General features: G+C 38.5%; 1 protein-coding gene across 3 annotated transcripts in view; it reads right to left on the reverse strand.

Moving 5' to 3' along the window:
• Positions 1-5,167: 5,167 nt before the first annotated feature.
• The window catches only part of dmrt1 (doublesex and mab-3 related transcription factor 1), a 32,415-nt gene continuing 15,609 nt past the window's right edge, over positions 5,168-21,973 (reverse strand). For 2 of the 3 annotated variants that reach the window (XM_041936202.1, XM_041936201.1), the window contains exon 5: positions 5,168-5,895. In XM_041936202.1, coding sequence (XP_041792136.1) covers positions 5,735-5,895 — 161 coding nt within the window. In that variant the 3' untranslated portion in view covers positions 5,168-5,734. Of the gene's footprint in view, positions 5,896-14,656; positions 14,660-21,973 lie in introns of all 3 variants that reach the window. The other variant, XM_041936203.1, reaches the window with a different exon arrangement.

Consider the following 21,973-nt stretch of genomic DNA (forward strand, 5'->3'; position numbering starts at 1 on the left):
TTAGGAGAGGAAACAGCTCCAGCAGAGCCCCTTCAGGGCTGCAGGAGGAGGAGCTGACCTCTGCTGAGTGGGGTGATTATTAGGTGCTGATTGGGGGCGTTGCTGCCACTCAGAAGTTCTGCCACAGAAACGCTGATTTAAGTCTCCCCAGGGAGGTGGGACACTGAGCTCCTACAGAGGAATTAGCCAGACATCTGAATTAGTAAGGCGTTTTTTGGAACCTACCGACCATCAGTCAGAAACAACTGTCGTCTGCAGGGAAAAAGGGAAAATCTGTTTGTTTAGGCTACTGAAAAAATTATTTACATGGGAATTGATTAAAATTAGTTGAAGCAACCATCAGAACTAAACAAATATTGAAAATCTTCATTAATTCATTAATTTACTGATATTTATTATATTTGTCAGTACTTCCCAGTTATATATAGCAATAATCGCTAGAAAAATAGAATTAATCAATTAACGTGACCTGGACCCAGATAACAGGCAGAAATTCGATGGTTGATCGACGTCCATGTACTTTGAGGGGTCAATGTGAAATAAAGAAAAATGCTTCAAATATAAAATGAAAGATTTTTCCTGTTTCTCCAGACTTAAGATTACTTGAGGAATGCACATGTGAAGTTGTGTTTTCGTGAATAATATCCAAACTATTTTATGATTTTCAAAAATATCTTCATTCATGCCTCTGAGCCGCTTGTGGAGAAAAGTAAAGGCTTGCTAACGGGCTGCCGTGCTGTTCTCAGATCAGGCCGAGCAGGTGTAAAGACAAATGATGGGTAACGTCCTCAGATTAGCTGTGGATGCACAGCGTCACAGCGGCCTGTTAAGTTGGTTTAGTCTGTCTAGTTTCGCCTGTTTATTGGTGCTTGGCTCTCAGGGCTGGACATTTATGACCGGAGCTTTGCCCGTCCTTCAAACAGCGCTGTGATCCTCCACCACTGGTCAGCAAACACACAGAGAGACGGACTACCATCTACAACCACTGCCGGGTAGCACATACACAAGTACTAGCATTTTAAAAAACATCGAAGGAAAAGTCTGAGTGAGACTCATCACGTCCTTTGGGCAGAAATGAAGGAAAGAATTTCATTTTGGCTAAAACTGTTCAAACCAACATCTCAGCATGCTGAAGATGACATTTTCTGTTGTAGCATGTTTTGGTGATTTAGTTTGATAAAACTGAAAAATGTTTTCCATTTTCTAGGCTTTCTGTCATTTGCTTTAATTGTTTTTTAAATTAGTTTCATACAGCACCACATTTCTATCTGCTGCTATAACCAAATTTACTTGTTCCAACATTTACAGCAGCAGTGGAAAGTAACTAAGTACATTTACTCAAATACAGGACTCTGTACAGCACTACTTTATATTATACAGTGGTAAATGTACTTTTCACTCCACTACATTCATTTGATCGCTATTATGTAGGTTCACATTTTGCAGAGTGCAAAAAATCTTGATCTTACCAACCAATTTTTTTTATTATTAAGTCCTAAAAGTCTTATTTTCTTAAAACTAGTGAAAATAATTGACTGAAATCATTTCAGCTTGTTTTAATAGAAGTTAACTAATTCTATGAATTTTCAGGGATGAAGTGACATTTTTCCTGATACTAAAGCAGTGATACCCCTCTTATTATTCTAATAAAATAATTATTTTAAGATTCTCACACTCATTTCTAAAACATCCTTGAAACAATACAACATTTTTATATCAACGTCATATAAAATAGCAAAAATCATCTCCACCTTGACTGCTGTAACACTGTAAAGGGTCTAAAAAAGCCATAAATCCTTGATATATCCTTATAATATATATTGCTCATTAGATAAATCAACTAATCAATTGTATCCTAACTGCAAGAGAAGAATTCTGTCAACATTAATCAGTGCTGTCACATATACTTTACAGTATTAGCATATAGTTTGAACAGTCCCAGATATGGGCAAACGGGAAAAAGGAAAAATAAGGGAAAAACTCTTCTCTTTCAGTGTGTTCAAACTTGCTCAATGCCAGTAGCACTTACAGTGATTCTGACTGCTGAGGATAACAGCTCACAGTGTTAACGCATGTACTCCAAATGGTTCAAGAGCAGCTATCAGTTTACTTTGAGTATGTCTTTGACAGGCCTTTTAGGCTCATTTTACTGGAATGGTAAATTAATCTAAAGGTTCTATTGAACATGTTGTTACACATTAAAAAAACAACAACAGCTGATTGATTTCAACTGATTTACCTTTGGCCCTCCTGTCTCCAACCACTCAGTAGCTGTTTCACTTTCACTCTTTTCACTGTAATTCACAGACATTGAAGACTTTTTTTTGAAGAGCAAAGCTAAGAAATTCTTCAGGGTTCTGCAGGTTCTAGAAAGTGAGGAGTTAAAAAAGGCTAAATGCAAACAAGCTGCTAATTATGCTACAGGTTCCATCTGAGTTAGCACAAAAGAAAGACATGGTTAAACCAGACTGTTGGAGCTGCATATTGTATTGTTAAAATGGAAATTTTTGCGTCACTGAAAATATTTAGTCCTACCTACAAGCATAGAAAGCTTTCCAGCATCATGGATAACAAGCTCGTTATCAATTTAATTATTTCCTATCTACTGACCAGAGTTTGCACTTGGTGTAATACAGGTGGAGGTGGAATACAACCAATCAGATCGTCTCTGGCACCTGAGCAAGTGTGCCACTGAGAAATGTTTGTAGAGCTGAAACTCCAGACTAAACAAAGAAATACTCTTTGCTCTCCAGTCGGCTCTGCTGCGATGACGCTGATTCAATCTAATTAATTAATTAGAACTAAGAGTGACATTGCAGGCTTGAATATTTCATAAACAGTTTGAAGTTTCCCGCTTCACCTCTGAGCTTACAGTGTCCTCTTCCACACTTCCTGTCTGTACGGAGCGGCCATCACTCCACCAGGAGGTGTCACGGTGGGATCCGAGCAGATTTTATCTATTATGGGAGGGCATGATTCATGGAGGCAGAGGCAGCTCAAGGAAAACCAATCCTGTGACACTTTCTCCCCTGCGCTGTACACAGGGCAGCAGCAGCTACAGAAGGACAAGGCAGCGGCAGCCGGTCGCCCCTGACAACTGTGATAAAATGGCCTTCCTTAACTAAACTCGTAAAGCACAGGGCAATAAAACTCAATCTTCTGTAAAATCCAATTAAGTCATTATCTGACTGATTGTATCTTTAATTGAAAACAGAAGTGACAGTAAATTTCTGTGATATATCAGGATCAATCGATACTGCTGTACAATCTGGTCTCAAGAGGTGATTTATAATGTCAAAGTCTTATAGGTAACTCCACATTCTTCTCTCTAAAACCACTGGTGGATGAAATTAAGAGTAAGTGCGTTTCATAAAAAAACAAGATGGTCACGTTATTGATTACAACAGATGGGGCAGAATCCAATGAATGTTCCCACAGCGCAGCAGAAAGAAAATACAAGTAATTTTCTTTGTCTGTTTTATATCGTTGTTTCAGGCACACCATCACATTTACACTCCATCACTTAGAGCGTTTTTATTTCCCTAAAACTTGTAACGACATAAACTCCAAGACTCCAAATTACTTTTGTTGCTGTCTTATTCAAACACAAACACAAATAAACACTTTCAAAGCATGCAGTTGGAAATGAACCTCCATAAAACACAAAACACACAAACAATATACAGTGGTGTACCAGTCGGCTTCACAAAGGTAGAAAAGTTGGCAAAATCTCAGCTGACTCTTGTATTTTTTTAACTAAAATAACTTTTACTCAAACAGCACAAGTCAAAGGTGTGCAACACAGGATTACTTTCACGAGTTCAGGAAGTAAAAAACAACTGTGGTTTGAAAAAAGACTGCAGCCTGGTATTTTATCTGTTAAAAAACATAGCTGGCACATAACTAACAATCATTTTTATGACTGATTAATTATCGGATTATTTTTTTGATTGATGGATTAGTTATTTGGTCTAGATAGCATCAGAAAACAACGAAAAATGGCTGTTGCAATTTCCCAAATCATAAGGTGACACCCCAACAGTCCAAAACCCAAAAGATACTCATCTTACTGTAATTTAAGACAAGAAAAATCAGCAAATTCTAACATTTCAGAAGCAGAAACCAGTTTTGCTTGAAAATGCATTAAATGTTTAGTTGCTGATTCATTTTTTGGATCAACTAATCGATTAACCAGCTAACTGTTTCGGCACATTACTGCTACAAATTCAGCAACTCAGCCTCCGCAGTATCTACAAGGTCGTGCCAAAGCGGGTAAACAGTTGTAAACAGTAATCCGTGTGCATAGCAAATCTCCTGGCCTGAAGGGGTTAAATATACAATTGACATGCAAATTCTATGGTATAAACGATGCCACTGGATCGGCACCATAAATAAGCCGCCGGTGCTCATCACACGCCAGCACAACGGAGGGAAACATGATTCATGTCCAACCTGCCGGTTTGTCTTTTTCTCCGTCGGCTCGCACGCTGCCCTGCAGAGGAAGTCTCAGGTGTAGAAAGGTGGCTGTTAGAGGTGCTCTCTACCCTAAACTATCAGTGTAACATTTGTTTATACCAGATAACAGAAATGCACGCAGGGCTTTGACTCTGCAGTCCAAAACAATCCAATTGTTTTGCAGGATTAATTGTATGATTTATGTATTTCAGGTCAAACTGATACAAATTTCTAATTCATTGCCTTCAGGGGAAAAGAGCAGAGCAGAGACACTGTGTCCAGCAAAAAATGCTCTATGTTTAATGCCACCTTGTTTATGTCAACATCCACTAATAAAACGTTTGCTGGCTTGCCACCTCGACTAGCTGCTAGTTTGTCAGACATCTAGGTTAATTTTATATTTGTTTTCATAGTATTTCAGCACTATTTTGATGTGAAGCAGCTTCTAACTATACATTGAATTGCAGTCCTCTAAATGCAGTTGAAACAGTGGCTATGCTGTATCTAACCTAGACATCTTTAAACAAAACTTTTCAACTACATATTGTCCAGTTTTAAATTGCTAAAACTAATACTTGCAAAGTCGAGTTGGCAACAACTTTGTCTCTATTTTCACTGAACCAAAAAAACAGATTTTAAAAGCTGACATAAAAACTGATACAAATAAACTACTGCATGTCAGCTATGAGTAAACACAAGAAACCAGGGCATCTACATGACTGCATTTGGGCTTTTTTTTTTTCTAAAAACATTTTCTAAATAAGTTGCTCAGTAACAGTGATAACAGATAATCAGCTCAAAAAGTGTCTTAGCAAACACCAATCCTGTATTCTGATTGTCAAAGGATTGACCACTAATATCTAACTCTAATTGATACTGTTCGAAAACTAAGCAAATTTTGAAGTTACAAAGAATTTCAACATCATTGTTCTGCATGCTGTGTCACTTTGTCAATGGGATAATAAAAACACGCCACTTCGCATTACCAGTTGCTTTCTGAAGAGGACAAATACACAACCAATCAGCATGTGGTATGAATCACTGGTCCAGTCTTAATTACTGATAATCAAGTGATTTAGTTCTTGTATGTGCATGTTGTTATTCATGAACTCATACATCATATTTTAACTTTCCAAGCACTTTCTATGCTGGTGAACTGCCTTCATCAGAAGATTTAACAGCTTTGAGGCTAAAACTGAACAAAAACTCTGAACTATGAAAATATTTTTTGCTCAACTGATCTCATAATGCTTTTGTTGCATGTTAACCTTAGCTGCTTTTACTCGGTGGCATCAGCATCAATGATGGAGTCGGCAGTGACGTTTGGCGTCTCGGTGCTGGCCTCACACTCAACATGGACATCTGAGTTAATGAGGGAGCTGAAGGACCTGCAGGTCATGGCGGAGTCAAGACCAGTGGTGATGCTGCCGGGTGAGAAGACTGCAGAGACGAGACAGACAAGAGTCCTGCTCAGAGATCCACTGAGGAAGTTAGCGGACACACTTAAGATCGCTGCATGCTTCAAACAAAGTGCTTGTTGGATTGTCCATCTGCAAGTTGTCTATTTTTTCTAACTTTGGGTGTGTGCAGGTGTGAAAGTAGGCAGGGACTGAGCTTCTCTTTCAGGTTGTTTTTTCATTTTTCACACACAACTACTTCTGTTAATTTTCATCTGAACATCCAAAGACAGAAGGATGGCAATGAAAAGTACTGCACACATTCATATTTCCGTCAGGATGAAATATAACCACTGGCGCTCCCCTGACAGTTAGTCTAGCGCCACCAACAGGTCAAATTTATAATTTGTGCAATGCTTTTGTTCCCAAATGCGTGCAAAACTGACATTTATACTCTGGGTTGCATTTTATTTATTAAACATGCTTGATGTTTTATAAAGGTCTACTCCTGTGACACCTTGTGTTGTTACATGCCCTCCTGATAGTCTAAATGGTAATTATGGTTGATTTGGGAAATGTGTGATATTTTGTAACCAGCCTGTTGGAGTCCGTCTGTTGGGCCACTCGCCTACTCTCCCTCCTAAAGATCTTTGCAACTGCAAACCTGCAAAAACTTCATAGCATTTACTTTTTTTTTTCTAAAAACATTTTCTAAATAAGTTGCTCAGTAACAGTGATAACAGATAATCAGCTCAAAAAGTGTCTGAGCAAACACCAATCCATTTACTATGTGGGGATAAATGCTTTTTTTTGGTAGCATGATGGTTTGACTACTACTTATTGAAGCAAACTTCAGTTGTCCTGGCTTGAAATGTACAATGACAACAGATCTACTTTACTCCAACATCTATCAGGATCATCAGGTAATGCCTGACGTTTACATTTTCAGTTATTTCTTGTAGTTGATCAATGATGCAGTAGAGTTCGTCCACTGCTCCCACCTTTAGGTTAGAAAAGTGAGTTCCAGGTAGGTTAAATCTACAACTGGTGCTGAACTTTGATACTGACAGGACATGCTGTATCACATGAAGTACTGCTCTGGTGAATCCCATTAGATACAGGAAGCAACCAAAGATAAAAAAGATTTACATGGACGCATGAAACAAATGTACAGTTCATTTCTTTATCAGAGCAGACATTAAAGGATGACAAAGAAAGCCTGAACTGTAAGATGATCTGGTGTTAACAGTGATGAGGTCTAAAATCAGACTTTAGTCAAAGAGGTACATATATGAAGAGAGTTTTTTGTTGTGGGAATACTGGAATACTCTACAGATTGTGAGATCAACGTCAGATCAGCAAAACTTGGCTATTACAAAATGTGCTCGTAGTAAGTGGTAAAATACCACTGCTGGAGTAATGTGTACGTATCCTAGCAGTGGTACTTAAATCTTAAAATGTAAAAATCAAGCATAACCAGATGAATCTGATAGATTAGGGAATAAAGTAGATTACTGTGTTTGTATGTTTCAAATTAAGACAATACTGGCTTCATTTTAACCTTAAAAATTTACAACATAATTATGGTAAAACAAACAAACAAACAAACAACAACAACAACAAAAGCACTGTTGTCCCACTACAATAAAGTATGTTTATACATTTGAAAAATAAGTAAACCTCAAATCTTTCACGTCTCTTTCGGGTATTGAGCTACAAATCAAATCTTTTTTTCTTGGATACTCCTCAAAGTCATTAATATGATAAATTCATATTGCCTCAGAACGGCAGCACGCATAAAATGAAAAATGTCGGCGTACTGTAAGTCAAGAAAATAAAAAGGAGAACAGAAATACTATAGTGAGAGAGACAAAACAGCAGAGTGGTATCATCAGCACTGCAGAATAAATGGCCCTCTCTGTTCGGGCTGTATTCGCCTGATATAAATATGACTGTACAGTAAAATGATTCTTAGCAAAGCTCGGGATTTATAGCAAATTGAATCAGTCATCAAAAACGGAAGACACAAACACAAAGCAAAACCATTAGCTCTTTTACAGTTAACATGAGAGCTATGTGCATCCACCCAGTTTAATACTCGTCTACAGCTACTGCACACACTAATAACACTGTGAGGCCCGCAAGCTACTATGTTTGTACATTTGAATGTTACTAACCATTGTGGACCTTAATCACATTTTTTATTGTTTTATCCTTATTTATAACCTCTATCAAGCTGTATTGCATGCCATTTATCTGTCAAGATTCTCAGTCTGTTACGTACTCGTCAACAGACTCAGATTAATTACTATCAAATGGAGTCAAAATTATTGACAGCCATTCTGATATATGGTTCGGTTTGTAATTGATCTATTCTATGAAAAAGACAAACACCAGTACAAACTCTCTGCAAGATGGAAATTGCATCCTCATAAAGATGAAAACAAGGCTGGTTTTCTGAGTTCATGAGAAGTTGACTTTTTAGAGACATGTGGTTCTCACAGGACAGTGATGCTACAAACATATGATAAGTCCTGACTACAGTTGACTGCTGAGGTGTTTACAGATGAGCAGCAGTAGTCATAATGTATAATAAACCCCACCAGTCAATCACTAGTTGATAACCAGAGAGCATCCATAAGATACTTGAAGCTATGATTCATTCTATGTTTTCTGACTGCTAATATAGTACATCAAAAAGCATTATGCGTTTTTGTGAGTGTAGTCACAAAACGTTATGAATGCATTATAATTCACTATGAATGCCCCATAACACACTATAGATGTGGTCTTCATAGAAAGTGTTACCAACTGCAAACATTATATAAAGCAGTTAAAATTAAATCAACCTCAAACATCTACAGCAGTAAAATGCAACGTACTAAACCCAGTCTCCTTAAGATGCATACAAATAACACAACTTTACACTTTACACAATTGCATGCAGTGCGTACACCAAGTCCAATTTTTCGTCCAGGTAATATGCCAATCCTTCCCATTAACTTTGATGGAGGGCAGATCGATAGGTTGGTAGATTGTTCCTATTTTCATATTGTCCAATTGTGGCTATTGGAGATTGACGACAAGGATCCAGTCTGCCAGGGGGCAGTGGTTGAAGGAGGGTGTGGGGAGAATAGCATCACAGCACACCAGAGAAATGTCAGCATGAACGATCAAATCAAAGAATAACATGAATATCTTATATCAACCTTCAGAGTCTATGTCTGTACTTTGTGCAACAATATTGTGGTGTAATCTAATTCATGCACGATGTCCTACGTTATTACACTTCAGAGTGAAGTTGGGGAGCAAATCCACACTAAACAAGATGATAGTTTAATACTAAAGCTAGAATGATGTTCGGTTGCACTACAGAGATGTAGGTTCATCTTACCTATTCTGTTTCATGTCATTGCTATTGTATAAAGGATTTTACACCTAGGAAGGGCTAGGCGGCTAAAATTTAAGTTGGAACTGTTTCTGCTGGTGCAACCCTTAAAATGTTGCACATAAACTCTCTCCTAAATTAGAAATTAGGTTCAAATTAGGCTACTTTTTAGCTTACGTAGAGTTGGTACAAACCACAAGGCATCACTTTGGGCCTTGAGAAACTGTGATGAATTTTTTTTTTTTTACAGTTTTCTGACATTTAAAAGACCAGATCAATCAATCGATCAGAAAAATGTTCTGCAGATGAGTCAATCTTGAAAACAATGATTACTCGTAGCCCTAATCGTTATAGAGATTAATATATTAGTTATCAAAAGGAGAGGTACCCATGGAAGAAATTTAAATTACTGTTTTGTAAGGGAATTATCTAAAAAAAAGTGTGGATGTCCAGTGTTTCCTAGGATCCTCAGACTTCATTGGCCTCCCTCATGCTTCCTCATCCCTCACCCTCCACCACCTCTCACTCTCTCTCACTCTCGCTCTCCTCCTCAGCAGTGGTGGGAGGGGAAGGAGGAGTAATTTTTCTCCTCATTAACTTCCTGATTGGTTTCGGACTCCAATTTTTGCCCGTCTGCAGTTTGTCACCAATTCCAAACTGGCAGCCCAATCGTTAATACTAATGTTTGTGTAGCTAAGTGCACCCAGCTCTTTTTTTTTTTTTATCCCTCAGCGGTCTACTTGTACAGCATGTGAGTGGGGGAGAGCAGCTGTGAATTAGCCCATTCAGTGTTAATTCTCTGCCTGTTCATCAGCAGGAAATCTAAGATGTAATTAAAAGCTGAAAGCAACTGGACGTGTTAGTTTCACTGGAGATGTTAAATCATGACACACTGCTGTACACATGTACTCTGTTGCATCAGACTGTCCTCTGCTCTCCTGCTTAATACAGATTAATGTTGCTGAAACACCAGAAAGCCTTGTTCTCAATTAGTCGTCAAGCAGCGTGACACTAGGGCTGCAACTAATTAAACAATTAAGACATTTTCTATTATTTGTTTTATTAATTGTTTGGTCAAATGTCAGAGACAAAGAAAAAAGAAAAGCCTCTAAAGAGTTTTCAGATGCTCAGATAACATCTTCAAACAGTCCAAAAATATAAATCTACTATAATATAAAGTAAGAAAATCTGAAAAGCATTTTGGCATTTTTGCCAACATGTCAGATAATGATGCGACTTGTTTTTGTTAATTTTCTGTTGATAGACTAATTAATCGACTAGTCTAACCATTTGTCAAATGTCACGAGCTGACTCCATTGTTAATACACTTTGCAACCATCCACTTTTGTTCTGAATAACAACTTATTTACTGTCTTGAAGCATGATTTCCCCAGTGCTATAATATTTAGGCCATTACTATTTAAAAGAAGAAGAAATCTTAGAATCATGTTCTCATTGCAAAACACACAAGCACCAAGATTTTAAGAAGTGCAAACAAACAGCTCTGGAGTCATGACTCTCAACTTTATGGTCTTGGTTTTAAGCTGATGGTGGTGAGCAGATGACAGTTTTTCAACAACTTTTTAAACAACAGTTCTTCAGCTCTCCCCTCTGCTTCCCTTCCTTTCTTTGTATTTAATTTATGTCGTTTTTCCTCTACTTTTCTTCATGTCAGGATTTCATTGTATTCCTATTAATAAATGTATGGCTGGGTATCCGACACCAGCCTTTTTATTTTTATATTTTTCGTATAGACCAAAATGAGTCCTTAGCACCAAGTATCAGAAACTGGCAAGATTCATACTTCCATCAGACAGTTTATTTAACTGAATGACTGCTTTTTTTTTTTTCTTTTTTTTTTTTTTGGTTACTTGGGGACAGAGGAAACAACACTGATGTACTGATGTATCTCTACGTTGATGTGACAATGTCGTTAGCAAACAGTTACAGAGCGGAGCGGAGAGGATGGAATCAGAAAAGTTGTGGCCTCTAAAACCAAAACAATGAGCTGAAAAAAGCCAAAACTCCAGAGCAATGGGGAGTAGTGGAGTCGGGTAGTAATGTATGTATTTCCTCATTAGGATTTGATCCCCTCTGCTACAGATCCTGCTTATTTTATTGCTTGTGTAATGCTTGACAAAGGTCTATGACCGGCACGAGGCTGCTTCTCTGACAAATTCAGACAGCGCAACACAGTCCACCAGCTGCTGCCAATTTGCAACCATAGTTTAGCAACAACGCTTTTAGGAACAAAACCCCAAGCAGACAAGTAAACTTCTGTGGCAATAAAACTTTAACAGCCATCTGTCCATGTCAAAGCTTTTGATTTTTAGTTTTAGACACCAAACAAATGCTAATACCATTTTGCAGACGAGATCCTTGAGTTTTCAGCTCTGATAGCACAGTCCTGCTGATACTGAGTTGAAGTTGTGAGTGGTAGTAAGTGCACTTGCTATGTAATCTCCTTGTGAACCATGAAAAGAGAAGGTCTTAAGTAAGATAGAGTCTATCTGAGGTTCAGGCTGTGTACAAAAAATGTTTGTAACAAGACAGAGACTTTACCTGCTGGTAATGCTGAAAGAGAGTTTATTCTGCTGAATGAACTTTTGCCCTTTTCCCAGTCACTCAGCACTCTATATAAGATTTCCAAACTATTAAACAGTCTTTGTGTGGAATAACAAAAGGAAGCTTTTTTAACCTCCCACTTGTCCTGTTAAGAGAGGGAGGGAGGGAGTCAATGAAGGTGCAATCATTTCTGCTGCTGCCAAAGAGGGGAACAAAAGCCCAGATGTGAGAGGAGATGGTAATTCAGTCTGATCAAGCGAGGATAAGCTCTCTCTGTGGGTTTCATACTCTACACTCATCCACTGTACACAAGGGTCATAGGGGTAGATAACACTTAAGTAAACACACACACACACACACACACACACACACACACACACACACACACAATGCATTAAACTGTAGAGATGTGACTGATCTGCCAAAATATCTGGAAGAGCAGAGACATGAAAAAACGACTCAAATCTATTTATTTCCAAATGACATAAAAATCAATTAAGAGGAAGCAGTGGTAATTTTTGATTAATGTAGTAGATGTTCTTACTCATTAAACCAGGATTTTATGACTTTAGTGGCTTTTCAGTTTGCTTATCAAAAATGAAAAATATAAACAACCACTAACAATTTCACAAATGTAGTTAGAAACTGCAAGAATGATGTTAAGGAATGGATATGTAGCCATGCAATTATTATTTTTATTATTCAATTAATATGCAGATTATTTTCTCAATTAATCTATTTACGCTTTAATCCATAAAATATCACAATTTCTTGGAAGTGGCACATCGAAATGTCTTCTGTTGTCTGACCAATAGTCTAAATCCAGAAGATATAAAATGTACATATAAAATAGAAACAAGCTACAAATCCACACATTTTAGAAGCTGAAGTGTGCAAATGTTTGGCATTTTTGCATTGTCAATAACTAAAACGATTAATCTATTATCACATTAGTAATCAATTAATCAGGTCATCGTTTCAGCTCTAACTCCTTTATCTTAAATTTCCTACATGGTATATATGGATGCCCATGTACTTTGGAAACACTTGGTGATTTGGGACAGGCCTTTTAATTCCACTTTACAGAAATGTTAATGCTGCCACCAGTATGCAGCGGTATTTTAGACAGTGGTGTGCTTCTAACTTTTTTTCAGTTTGGTGAAGGCCCTTTTTCCTGTTTCAACATGACAATGTCCCTGCACACAAAGCCAGGTCCAGGAAGAGATGGTTTTCACTGCAGGGCTTGTTGCCAAACATTCGACCTCACTAATTCTCTTGTGGCTAAATTGGAGAAAATCTCTGCATCCAGGTTCCAAATTCTGATGAAAATACTGAAACCAGAAAAACGGACAGCAGTAGATTAATGCTTATGGTTTGGGGCATGTTCAACAATTAAAAATGGGTATTAAGTATACATTTGACTACACAGTGTATTAAACTTAGTTTTTTTATGATTACAAATTCCAAGAAAAACTATGTTAATAGGTCTCATATGTGATGAAATTAATTAGAAATGTCTTACGTTGACACACTTGCTATACGGCCGGTTGCAAGTTTTTATTGTAGTGAAACCACATTAATGAGGCACTAAGTGTGACACTGAGTATGAAAGCAAAACAAACAAAAAAAATCTTAACTCTCTTAAGGCTTTTAGAGCTTTCAATTGCATTTCACAGTCTTCTTCAGCAGACAGAAGAGTTACCAAAAAACAATCAACTGTCTAAATTTGTCAGTGCTGTCCAGGGACAAGAGCACTTAGTGGAGGCTATCATCAAGGGAACAAAAATTCAATCTTAAGAATGAAGAGTTGCCTGTCACATGACAAGGTTGACCCGGGATTAAATGGCTCCCATTAAAATGATACGAGGTGTGTCTAAAACATTGTCTCTGGCCAGTTTGAGAGGGTCCTGTGAGTGTCCAACTGAGGACGACCCTTGTAGAGATGGACATTCCCCTCAGAAATTATATGGGTGTCTGGATCCTCATCATCAGGGGGGCAGCAGGACTTAATGGCCCAGAAAACTCAGTGAAAGGGCAGACAGGCAGGCAGGCAGGCTTTAAATACTGAGCACTGAACAGTGGAGGCTCATGCCACTCAGCTGATGTTCACACTGCAGACCTTCACCCCCTGTTTCAAACCACTGCTCATTTCTGACTTTTTTCACTGACTCTCAATTCTGAAAGTCTTTTATGATGTAACCAATGTCTGATAAAAATTTGGACTCAAAGCAGTGCACAAAGATGTATGCACGTATCAAATGTCCTGTCTGCTTTTTTTTTTCGCCCCAACACATTTATGTTATGTGCTTTAAATGAACAACAACTTCTCATTCATGATACAATTTTTGCTTCAGAACTGATAACATGCAACTACATAACACTGAAGGTGCAACCTGTCTCCTAGATTTTCTCTTCATATACTGGTAAATGCATGCATTATATTCACTGTCATAGGATTTGTGCTTTGTGGCCTTAACATACCTTGATGGCTCATGCTTTAGTTGCTATGAGTGAACACTGTATGGAAAACAAACGAAATCTGTTGACAGTGAATGTTTTGCAGACATGTTCAGAATAACCATTTGCAGTTTTGCAGTTGTCACTGCAAACATTAACTTCTTGCGCTGAAAATGCTAGCGGCTCTGTGATGCTATAATGCTCATTGTAAAGAAAATCAAATGTTAGATAGAGAAACCAAAGCAATGAACAAATTGAAAAGTTGACCTAATGATGGTGCTAGATGATAAATCAGGGGATCACCAAACACTATGAATGTCTTTACCACCATTTACAGTAATCTATCCATCCAACAGCTGTGGTCGATGTTTCACCCTGAATCCTAAATGTCAACCTGCTGGTAATTACGATTCATCTACTGGGCATCAAGAATATCCAGAGATGACAGTCTGAACCAAAGTGGTTGACAACATTGCACACCATGCTGTTAGCATGGCTAATTGCAAGGAGACACAATTGAAAATTTCATGTTTGATAATCTAACAACCTTTGATCTTTGTTACATCAAGGAAACGGACATCCAAGCTGGTATTTTTATTTGCTGTGTGAAGGTAGCCTGTCAGACCTGGTCTTCACTTGAGGCACATGCCAAACCTTGTGGTAACATTGTTACCATAGTTTGGTTTGATCCACCAACTGAGGTTCTACTTAAACCAACCAAATGGGGTTTTCAATGGAAAAAATAAAGGCTTCTGAAATATTGCTAGTGCTGGTAGAGCAAATGCCACAAGTGCCTATGCTGAACTGTGACTCCAGTAAGCCTGAGCTACTAGTAATTTCAAGCCACATCAAACACCTTCATCAGAGAGCTAAATAATAGCTTTTGCACTATCATGAGTAAGGACTATTCATTTTACTGTTTACGCAGTTAAATCTTCCACATATTTCTCATTCTCATCTTCCAAATGAAGAGCTGTTGAGACAGTTGTTCAAAGGGATGCAGTCTGTTATGCAGCCATTATGGGGGTTCAGAAAACACTTAAATGCTCATTCTTGGTTTGCTGTGGAGCTCAGGGGCCAACATAGGCTGACAGAAGGCATCAGTGTCGGGGTCAAAGGCTAATTAAGCAGAGAAGAACCTTTGCTCCTGCATTGTTAACCAATCTGTCCCCGGTGAAGATGACTGCCGGAGAGGCGTGACACAGCCCTCGTCCCTATGTTAAATCTCCATTTCGGCTACTGTGCCCCATCAACTCACAAAATGGCCTGTCAGTCTATCGTTGGGCTTTTTGGCATGATCCGTCGAAAAGTTATGGATATGCAATAATGAGCTGAGGCGGCCGATCGATATTTGCGGGACTTTTCTATCATTACATTTTAAACAAGACATTCATTGTGAGTCGACAGGGTAAGAAAAATGCCAAAGTAAAGGACACAGGAAGAGTGAAATATATTGCTATGGAAAGAAGGACGCCTCCCGCGGGTGCTAAAGCTGCCATATGTGTTTATCCAAGTCGTTCAGCTGTTTCAGAGAGCTGCCAAGGCAACATCATTTATCAATCCACGCTAAACCACCCCTCTCTAAAAAAAACAATGCAAGGAAAGTGACTACAAGAGTATGATTAGAGAGGGGGCACCAAAACTAACCTCGTTTGTTTTATACACAGATATCAGGAAAACAACATCAACTCTGTATTCGGTATATGATGTATTTTATATGCAGACTGCATATATCTATCTATGCACACTGCAGTAAACACATTCTGATTCTGTGAGTGACTGTTTTCAAATGGTCGAACTGTTTTATTAATTTGGACAGACATTCATCTGTATTGAAGCGTATAATCCATGCTAACCCTCCCGACAAGGAGATTATTCCAAGAACGATACAATTTAAATTTGCTTTTAAATTTTTGTAATTTCCTTTGTTTACGTGGAGGCAGTTAAGGATCAAAAAAATGTGAATTTATACCAACATAGCAAATAAGCAAATAAGATATTACAGTTAAATTCATTATAGCATCATTCTAGGAAAACACACGCTGACATCTGTAAATCACAATATATACAGTGTACTGCACACTAAATATTTCTTTCTTCAAAAAAAAAAAAAAGTACGGAAAAGTAGGTTTCAGCCCTCAGTAGTACCAGGAGATCTTGACTGAAGGTCCAAAAAGCTCAACCAATTAGATGGTCAGGGCAATCTGTACATAGTCTAAGGGGCAAAAGCCAGGGAGAGAAAAAGTACACAAACTAATTGCTGCTGATTTTTGATTCTATGATGACACACACACACACGATACAGAAACAATTAAAGAAAAGCTAGATCAGCAGCTCTATCAACTTTTCTAATACTTCGATCATTGTGTATGCACAATAATAAGACACTGCCCAGAGAGTTCAGTTAATGTCATTAAAATTATGCATTTTTCAAGCAAAGTTCTAGTTCTAGCACTTCACACTGCTCATATAGCATTCACAGAACAACTGAGATAACTCACACTGCCTTTGATAACTAAATATTGCTGCACAAAAAGCATTAGATAAAACAGAAGTCAATAGAATCGCGCTTCGTTTCAAGTCCCTTGAAGCAGGACAGTATGAGAGAGTGTGTGTGTGAGAGAGAGAGAGAGAGAAATAGAGAGTGAGGGGAAGAGGACATAAACTACACAGCCCTAGCCATTTAATGTCTCCACAGCCCCAGGCCTGTGTTAATGGTGGTGTTGTACAACACATTACAATGGCACTTGTGCCCCGAGCAGACAATTACACTGGTATTTAGCCCATCCACAGCCCCAGAGACTATCAGGGCACTTAGCAGCACAGCAGGGTGGGGAAGACAATCTGACAGGCCACACAGGACTTCCCCACTGTAACCAAGAGCCAGGAGAGGCACTCAATCAGCCACACTTTCAGTAAGGCCCTCCGGGTCCTGACGGGCCCCAGCAGGGTCACTTTCCGTGCGGCTGGCTCTTACTTACAGATTGAATCAAGTTTCTAGTGGATCAAGCATTTACCTCTACGAAAATTTGTTTTATAAGCCGGAATCTCTATGAGGTTAGAAGGTAGTACAATCTTTACTTTAAAACTGCGACATCTTGTCATTTTTTTGAGTATGTGGTGTTTACTGAATTTTATTTGAGAAAAGGTGTTATATAATTATTAAAGGAAACTTTGCCATGGACAAACAATTAGAAAATAAAATATATATATATAAATTAATTCCGTCTAAATTACAAAAGCATGACTAGTTTTATAAAACTCTAACTTAAGATGGTTTAGCGCAGAAAGCCATTTCCTGTGTGCACTGCCTGCCCATGTGCATCTTCTGTGTTTCTGGTCCAACATCAACTTTGAGCAGAAATGAGAAGCAATACAGCAATGTCAAAAAAGCAGGGTAGACTGTCAGCTATAAGCTTTTAAACCAGTATATAGTATATTTACAGTATAGATAGATAGATAGATAGATAGAAATACATATAGCTGGTTATTACTATATGGTGAAATTATATAATCATATAAAATTAAACCTAGCCATCTGAAAGACTTCATTCTTCAACCAATTTTAGTCTAAACTTTGCCATCACAACCAACATTTAATGGGATACTTGAGGTACTTAAAACTTGCTGATTCAGTATAAATAATCAAGATGCAAACATGACTCCACCATCCAAACCAATACCAATCTTCTAGCCTCAATGTTTCTCAGGTAGTAAAAGAACACAGAGTGCATGTACTGAGGTGAGTGATGTTCTCAGCATGTCAGTGACCAAGGAAATGAACTCTTGCTGCTACATGACATGAAACAGCACTTCCTTTGAAAAGGTCACCTCTTGGGTTGGAAGTACCGATTTGTTTCAGGTTTAATAAATCCAAAAGAGTGAGAGGCCTCTTTGACATCTCCAGAATGAGTGTGGTCACAAGTGTGTGTTTGTGAGTACATGTGGTGTGTGTGTGTTTGCAGGGACTTTGTAAGTCTTTATGTGTGTATGTGAGAGAGTGTGTGGGTGTGAGCAAGTGCAAGAAATCTGATCTGAACGCAGGTAAAGCCTATTTTACACACGAAACAAAGAAACTTACTGACGCCAATCTCTCTGTCGTTTTTTTACTTGGTTTTTTTCAGAGGAGGTGGAGAACCTGAAACGACAGACTTTATACGCAGTAACTCACTTTGGTGTACAGTACAGTATAGATTGAAGCAAGAAAAATCAATAGAATATCATCTAGAAAGATAGTAATGGATTTCTAACTTAATGGGCTCACACAGGTCTATCGATTAGCAGGATTAACATCTGCAATACTTCAACAATCTGATTTGCATTTAAATTACTGTACGCTCTGTGCTGACACCAATATAACAAAACAGACAAACGTACAGTCGGCATAGCAGCACTTGATTCTGAAGTTTAGTATAAATCTTGTTTTCAAAAAAAGTAAGAAGTACGTGAAAGGAAAGTTGCTGTGCGGACAGCTTGCAAACTTCGACCAGTTTTGAATTTTGAGAAACTCTAGACAAGGACAAAAAAGAAAGAAAGAACATAAACAGCGATAGACTCGGCTTGAAGCTGTCTCCTGTAAGACTGAAGCAGCTATAACTCTTTTGGAGCAGCTCATCTGAGCCTCCCCGGTCAGATCTTAGTGAGGAAGTGGGGCGGGTGTTTGTGGAGAAACAGGGTGAGTGTGTGTGTCTCTGTGTGTGTATGTGTATATATGGAGGAAGGGGGGAGGCGGGGGTGGGTGCAGTGTGAGGTAAGATGTTGGGAGGGCAGCGAGGTGGGGTGGGAGTTTGATGGACTGCGCTGTCACCTCCCGCTCTGCGATTTACGGCAGCGGGGCTGCTGACGAGCGCGGGGCAGTAAACAGGCCGGCCGGGGGCGTATTTCACAGAGAGCTGGCTTTTATGAAGAACACCAGGACGGCTCTACCCACAGCTCCGCCCGGCCCGCCGTGACGGATGGAGAAAGACGCATGACAAGCTTCATCATTGTTTGTAAATCTTAACTGTTCCCGCTCACTAACTCCAGAAGGCAATTTTGCGGAGACAGCGGGGCCTGCGGAGGGGGAGGGCGGAGAGTGAGGAGGAAGAGGAGGAGGAGGCGAGGAGGGGAGGGGAAAGGACAGCGTGGCACTCCTGAAGGTTATTTGGATCTCTGTATTTGGCCAACTGATTAGCCCTATCCTAGGAGGGAGATAAATCTGACGGGGCGCTGTTTGGCAGCCAGGTAGAAGGGGAGGGCAGGTAGGCTCTGGGCTCACAGCCTCCTCATGAAGGGATCCGGAGCTACACAACATGTTCGCTCAATGCGAAACAATTCAAGGATTAAAAGGAGATGTGACTGATTTTGATGTACTGCAGCAAATGTCAAATCAAATCAATCAATCCATGATAAAATTCAATAGAAAAATGATCAGTGACTATTTTGATAGTCAGTTTTTTTAAGCCAAAATAAATAGTTCCAGCCTCTTAAAAGTGAATATTTACACGTTTCAGTGTTCTTTGATAGTAAACTAAATATTTATCAGGTATTATATTGTTAGTCAGAGAAAACAAGTGATTTCAAAACCACCATGGGCTCATTTGATGGACATTTTCATGATGTCTTTCACACGTTGTGAAGTAAATCAAGGAAATAATAAACAGATTATTCATTAATAATGCAAATAAATGGTAAGAGCAACTAAAATGTACATTACAGTAATTCAGACTATTAAAAAACTAGAAATACCACCTGGTGGTTGTTTGCCTGCGCCGACCACTCAAGTACAATTTATGTAGTGAAGACTTTGAAGGAATTTAAATAAAGGTAATGTCTTTCTTGGTGAAATGGAAGTTATCACTATTTTGACATGCAAGATTCCAGTGAATCATCACCAGTGAGAAACATGCTTCATTTCACGGCGCAACGACATTCACCTGAAGCTCAATATCAGCAGAACCAATGAGCTTGTGGTGAACTACAATGCTTCAAATGTGGATGCTGCTGCAAAGAAGCTACAAACTTCATGGACTTCAACCCGACAGCACAGAAGATCTATACAATCAGCACAGTGGACACCCAAGATTAGTGTCACCAGTTCTGTATCTGACCAAATGTGAAATATGGTCACAATCTCCCCTTCTGTTCCTGAGTTATGATGTTGAATAATGGACCAAAAAGTGTTTCTGTAGAGCATTATGTTGTCACAGTGAAGCTGACCTTTGACCTTTTGGATATGAAATCAGTTCATCTTGTTCTATGAGACATTTGTGTGAAATTTTGTCTTAACTACTGTATGAATTCTTTGTAATGGTCAAAAGTGTGAATTGTAAGTGTCCTTTGACCAACAAATTCCAATCAGTTCCAACTTGAGTCCAAGTAAACATCTGTGTCAAATTTGAAGAAATTCCCTGATTCCCTGGTATTCCTGAGATATCATGTTCACGAGAATAGCGCCACAAGTACAGATGGATAGACGCACGGACAACCCAACAACATAAGGCCTCTGCCTCTGAAATAGAAACAGAGAAACAATTTTGCAGCCACATTACATAAGACACTGTCAAGTTCATCATGTGATGCTCAGAAGAACAACATGCTCCTAAACCTGCAGAGTGATTTATACTCAGCTGATAAGCCTTGAAACAACATCAAGGACACAGTCCAAGACTTGCACAGACACAATGGCACAGACAAGGAGAGGGACATCAAAAATGTTTCACAACAACATATTGAGACACGGGCTCTTACAAAAAGCCTTCTCTGCAGTAACAGGGCTAATCTTCAGCCCTGAAGTCTGTGGAAGCCTCCTGTTTAGATACGACACCCACCCACACATTTGCAGTTGACAGCACATGTTTAGGCTGACAACAGACCTCCAAAAAACATCTTCAAGCTTGAGATACTGAAAATTGTTTTATAATAATGTCATCCTTTAGAAGACCCTACTTCTGATCTATCACATTATTGTAGTATAAGACTTTGTACAAAAAGAAGAAGAGCAAAGACAGACCTTAAGATTTTGGTGTAGGTGAAACACAACAGAATTGGAAAGAAAAAGCATCTTTCTACTGCAAACTACAATTAACCTTGTGGTTGTATGTCTCTGCCAACCACTCAAATTGAATTTACATCCAGGTCTGTCCAGACTCATCACATGATGCAACAACAATCACCTGAAGCTCAATATCAGCAGTTTTTCTACTTTTCTCTGCTGTGTCTGAAATCTGCCTTTTCTAGTATAATACAAGATAGATTTACGCCTCAAAAGCCTCAAAAATATTCCTTAATATTAACGCAAAAGAAGATATGGCAGACCGCATTAGCCTGAATTCATATTTGTTTAGTAAACCTCAGGTAAAGTTTAACACAGTTAAGTGAAACATAAGTTGCATTATTCAAAAGTAATATTACTATTAAAATGACATCTGGGAGAGTACAATGTTTTCTACATATCAGAGAAGAATATATACTTTGTGCGTGTGTGTGCATGTGTGTGTGTTTATATATATATATATATATATATATATATATATATATATATATATATATATATATATATATATATATATATATATATTATATATAGGCAAAGAGGTAAATGGCTCTTTTTAATAAGAAAGTCCAAATGTAGGCTTTAATTAAATCCAGAGAAATGAATCATCAAAACCACTGGCATAGGTGGTTTGTTTCTCTGGTGTTGGGAGTCTGAGTTGACACCAAATGTGGGACC

The sequence above is a fragment of the Chelmon rostratus genome, chromosome 5, assembly GCF_017976325.1.
Source record: "Chelmon rostratus isolate fCheRos1 chromosome 5, fCheRos1.pri, whole genome shotgun sequence".
NCBI lineage: Eukaryota > Metazoa > Chordata > Actinopteri > Chaetodontiformes > Chaetodontidae > Chelmon > Chelmon rostratus.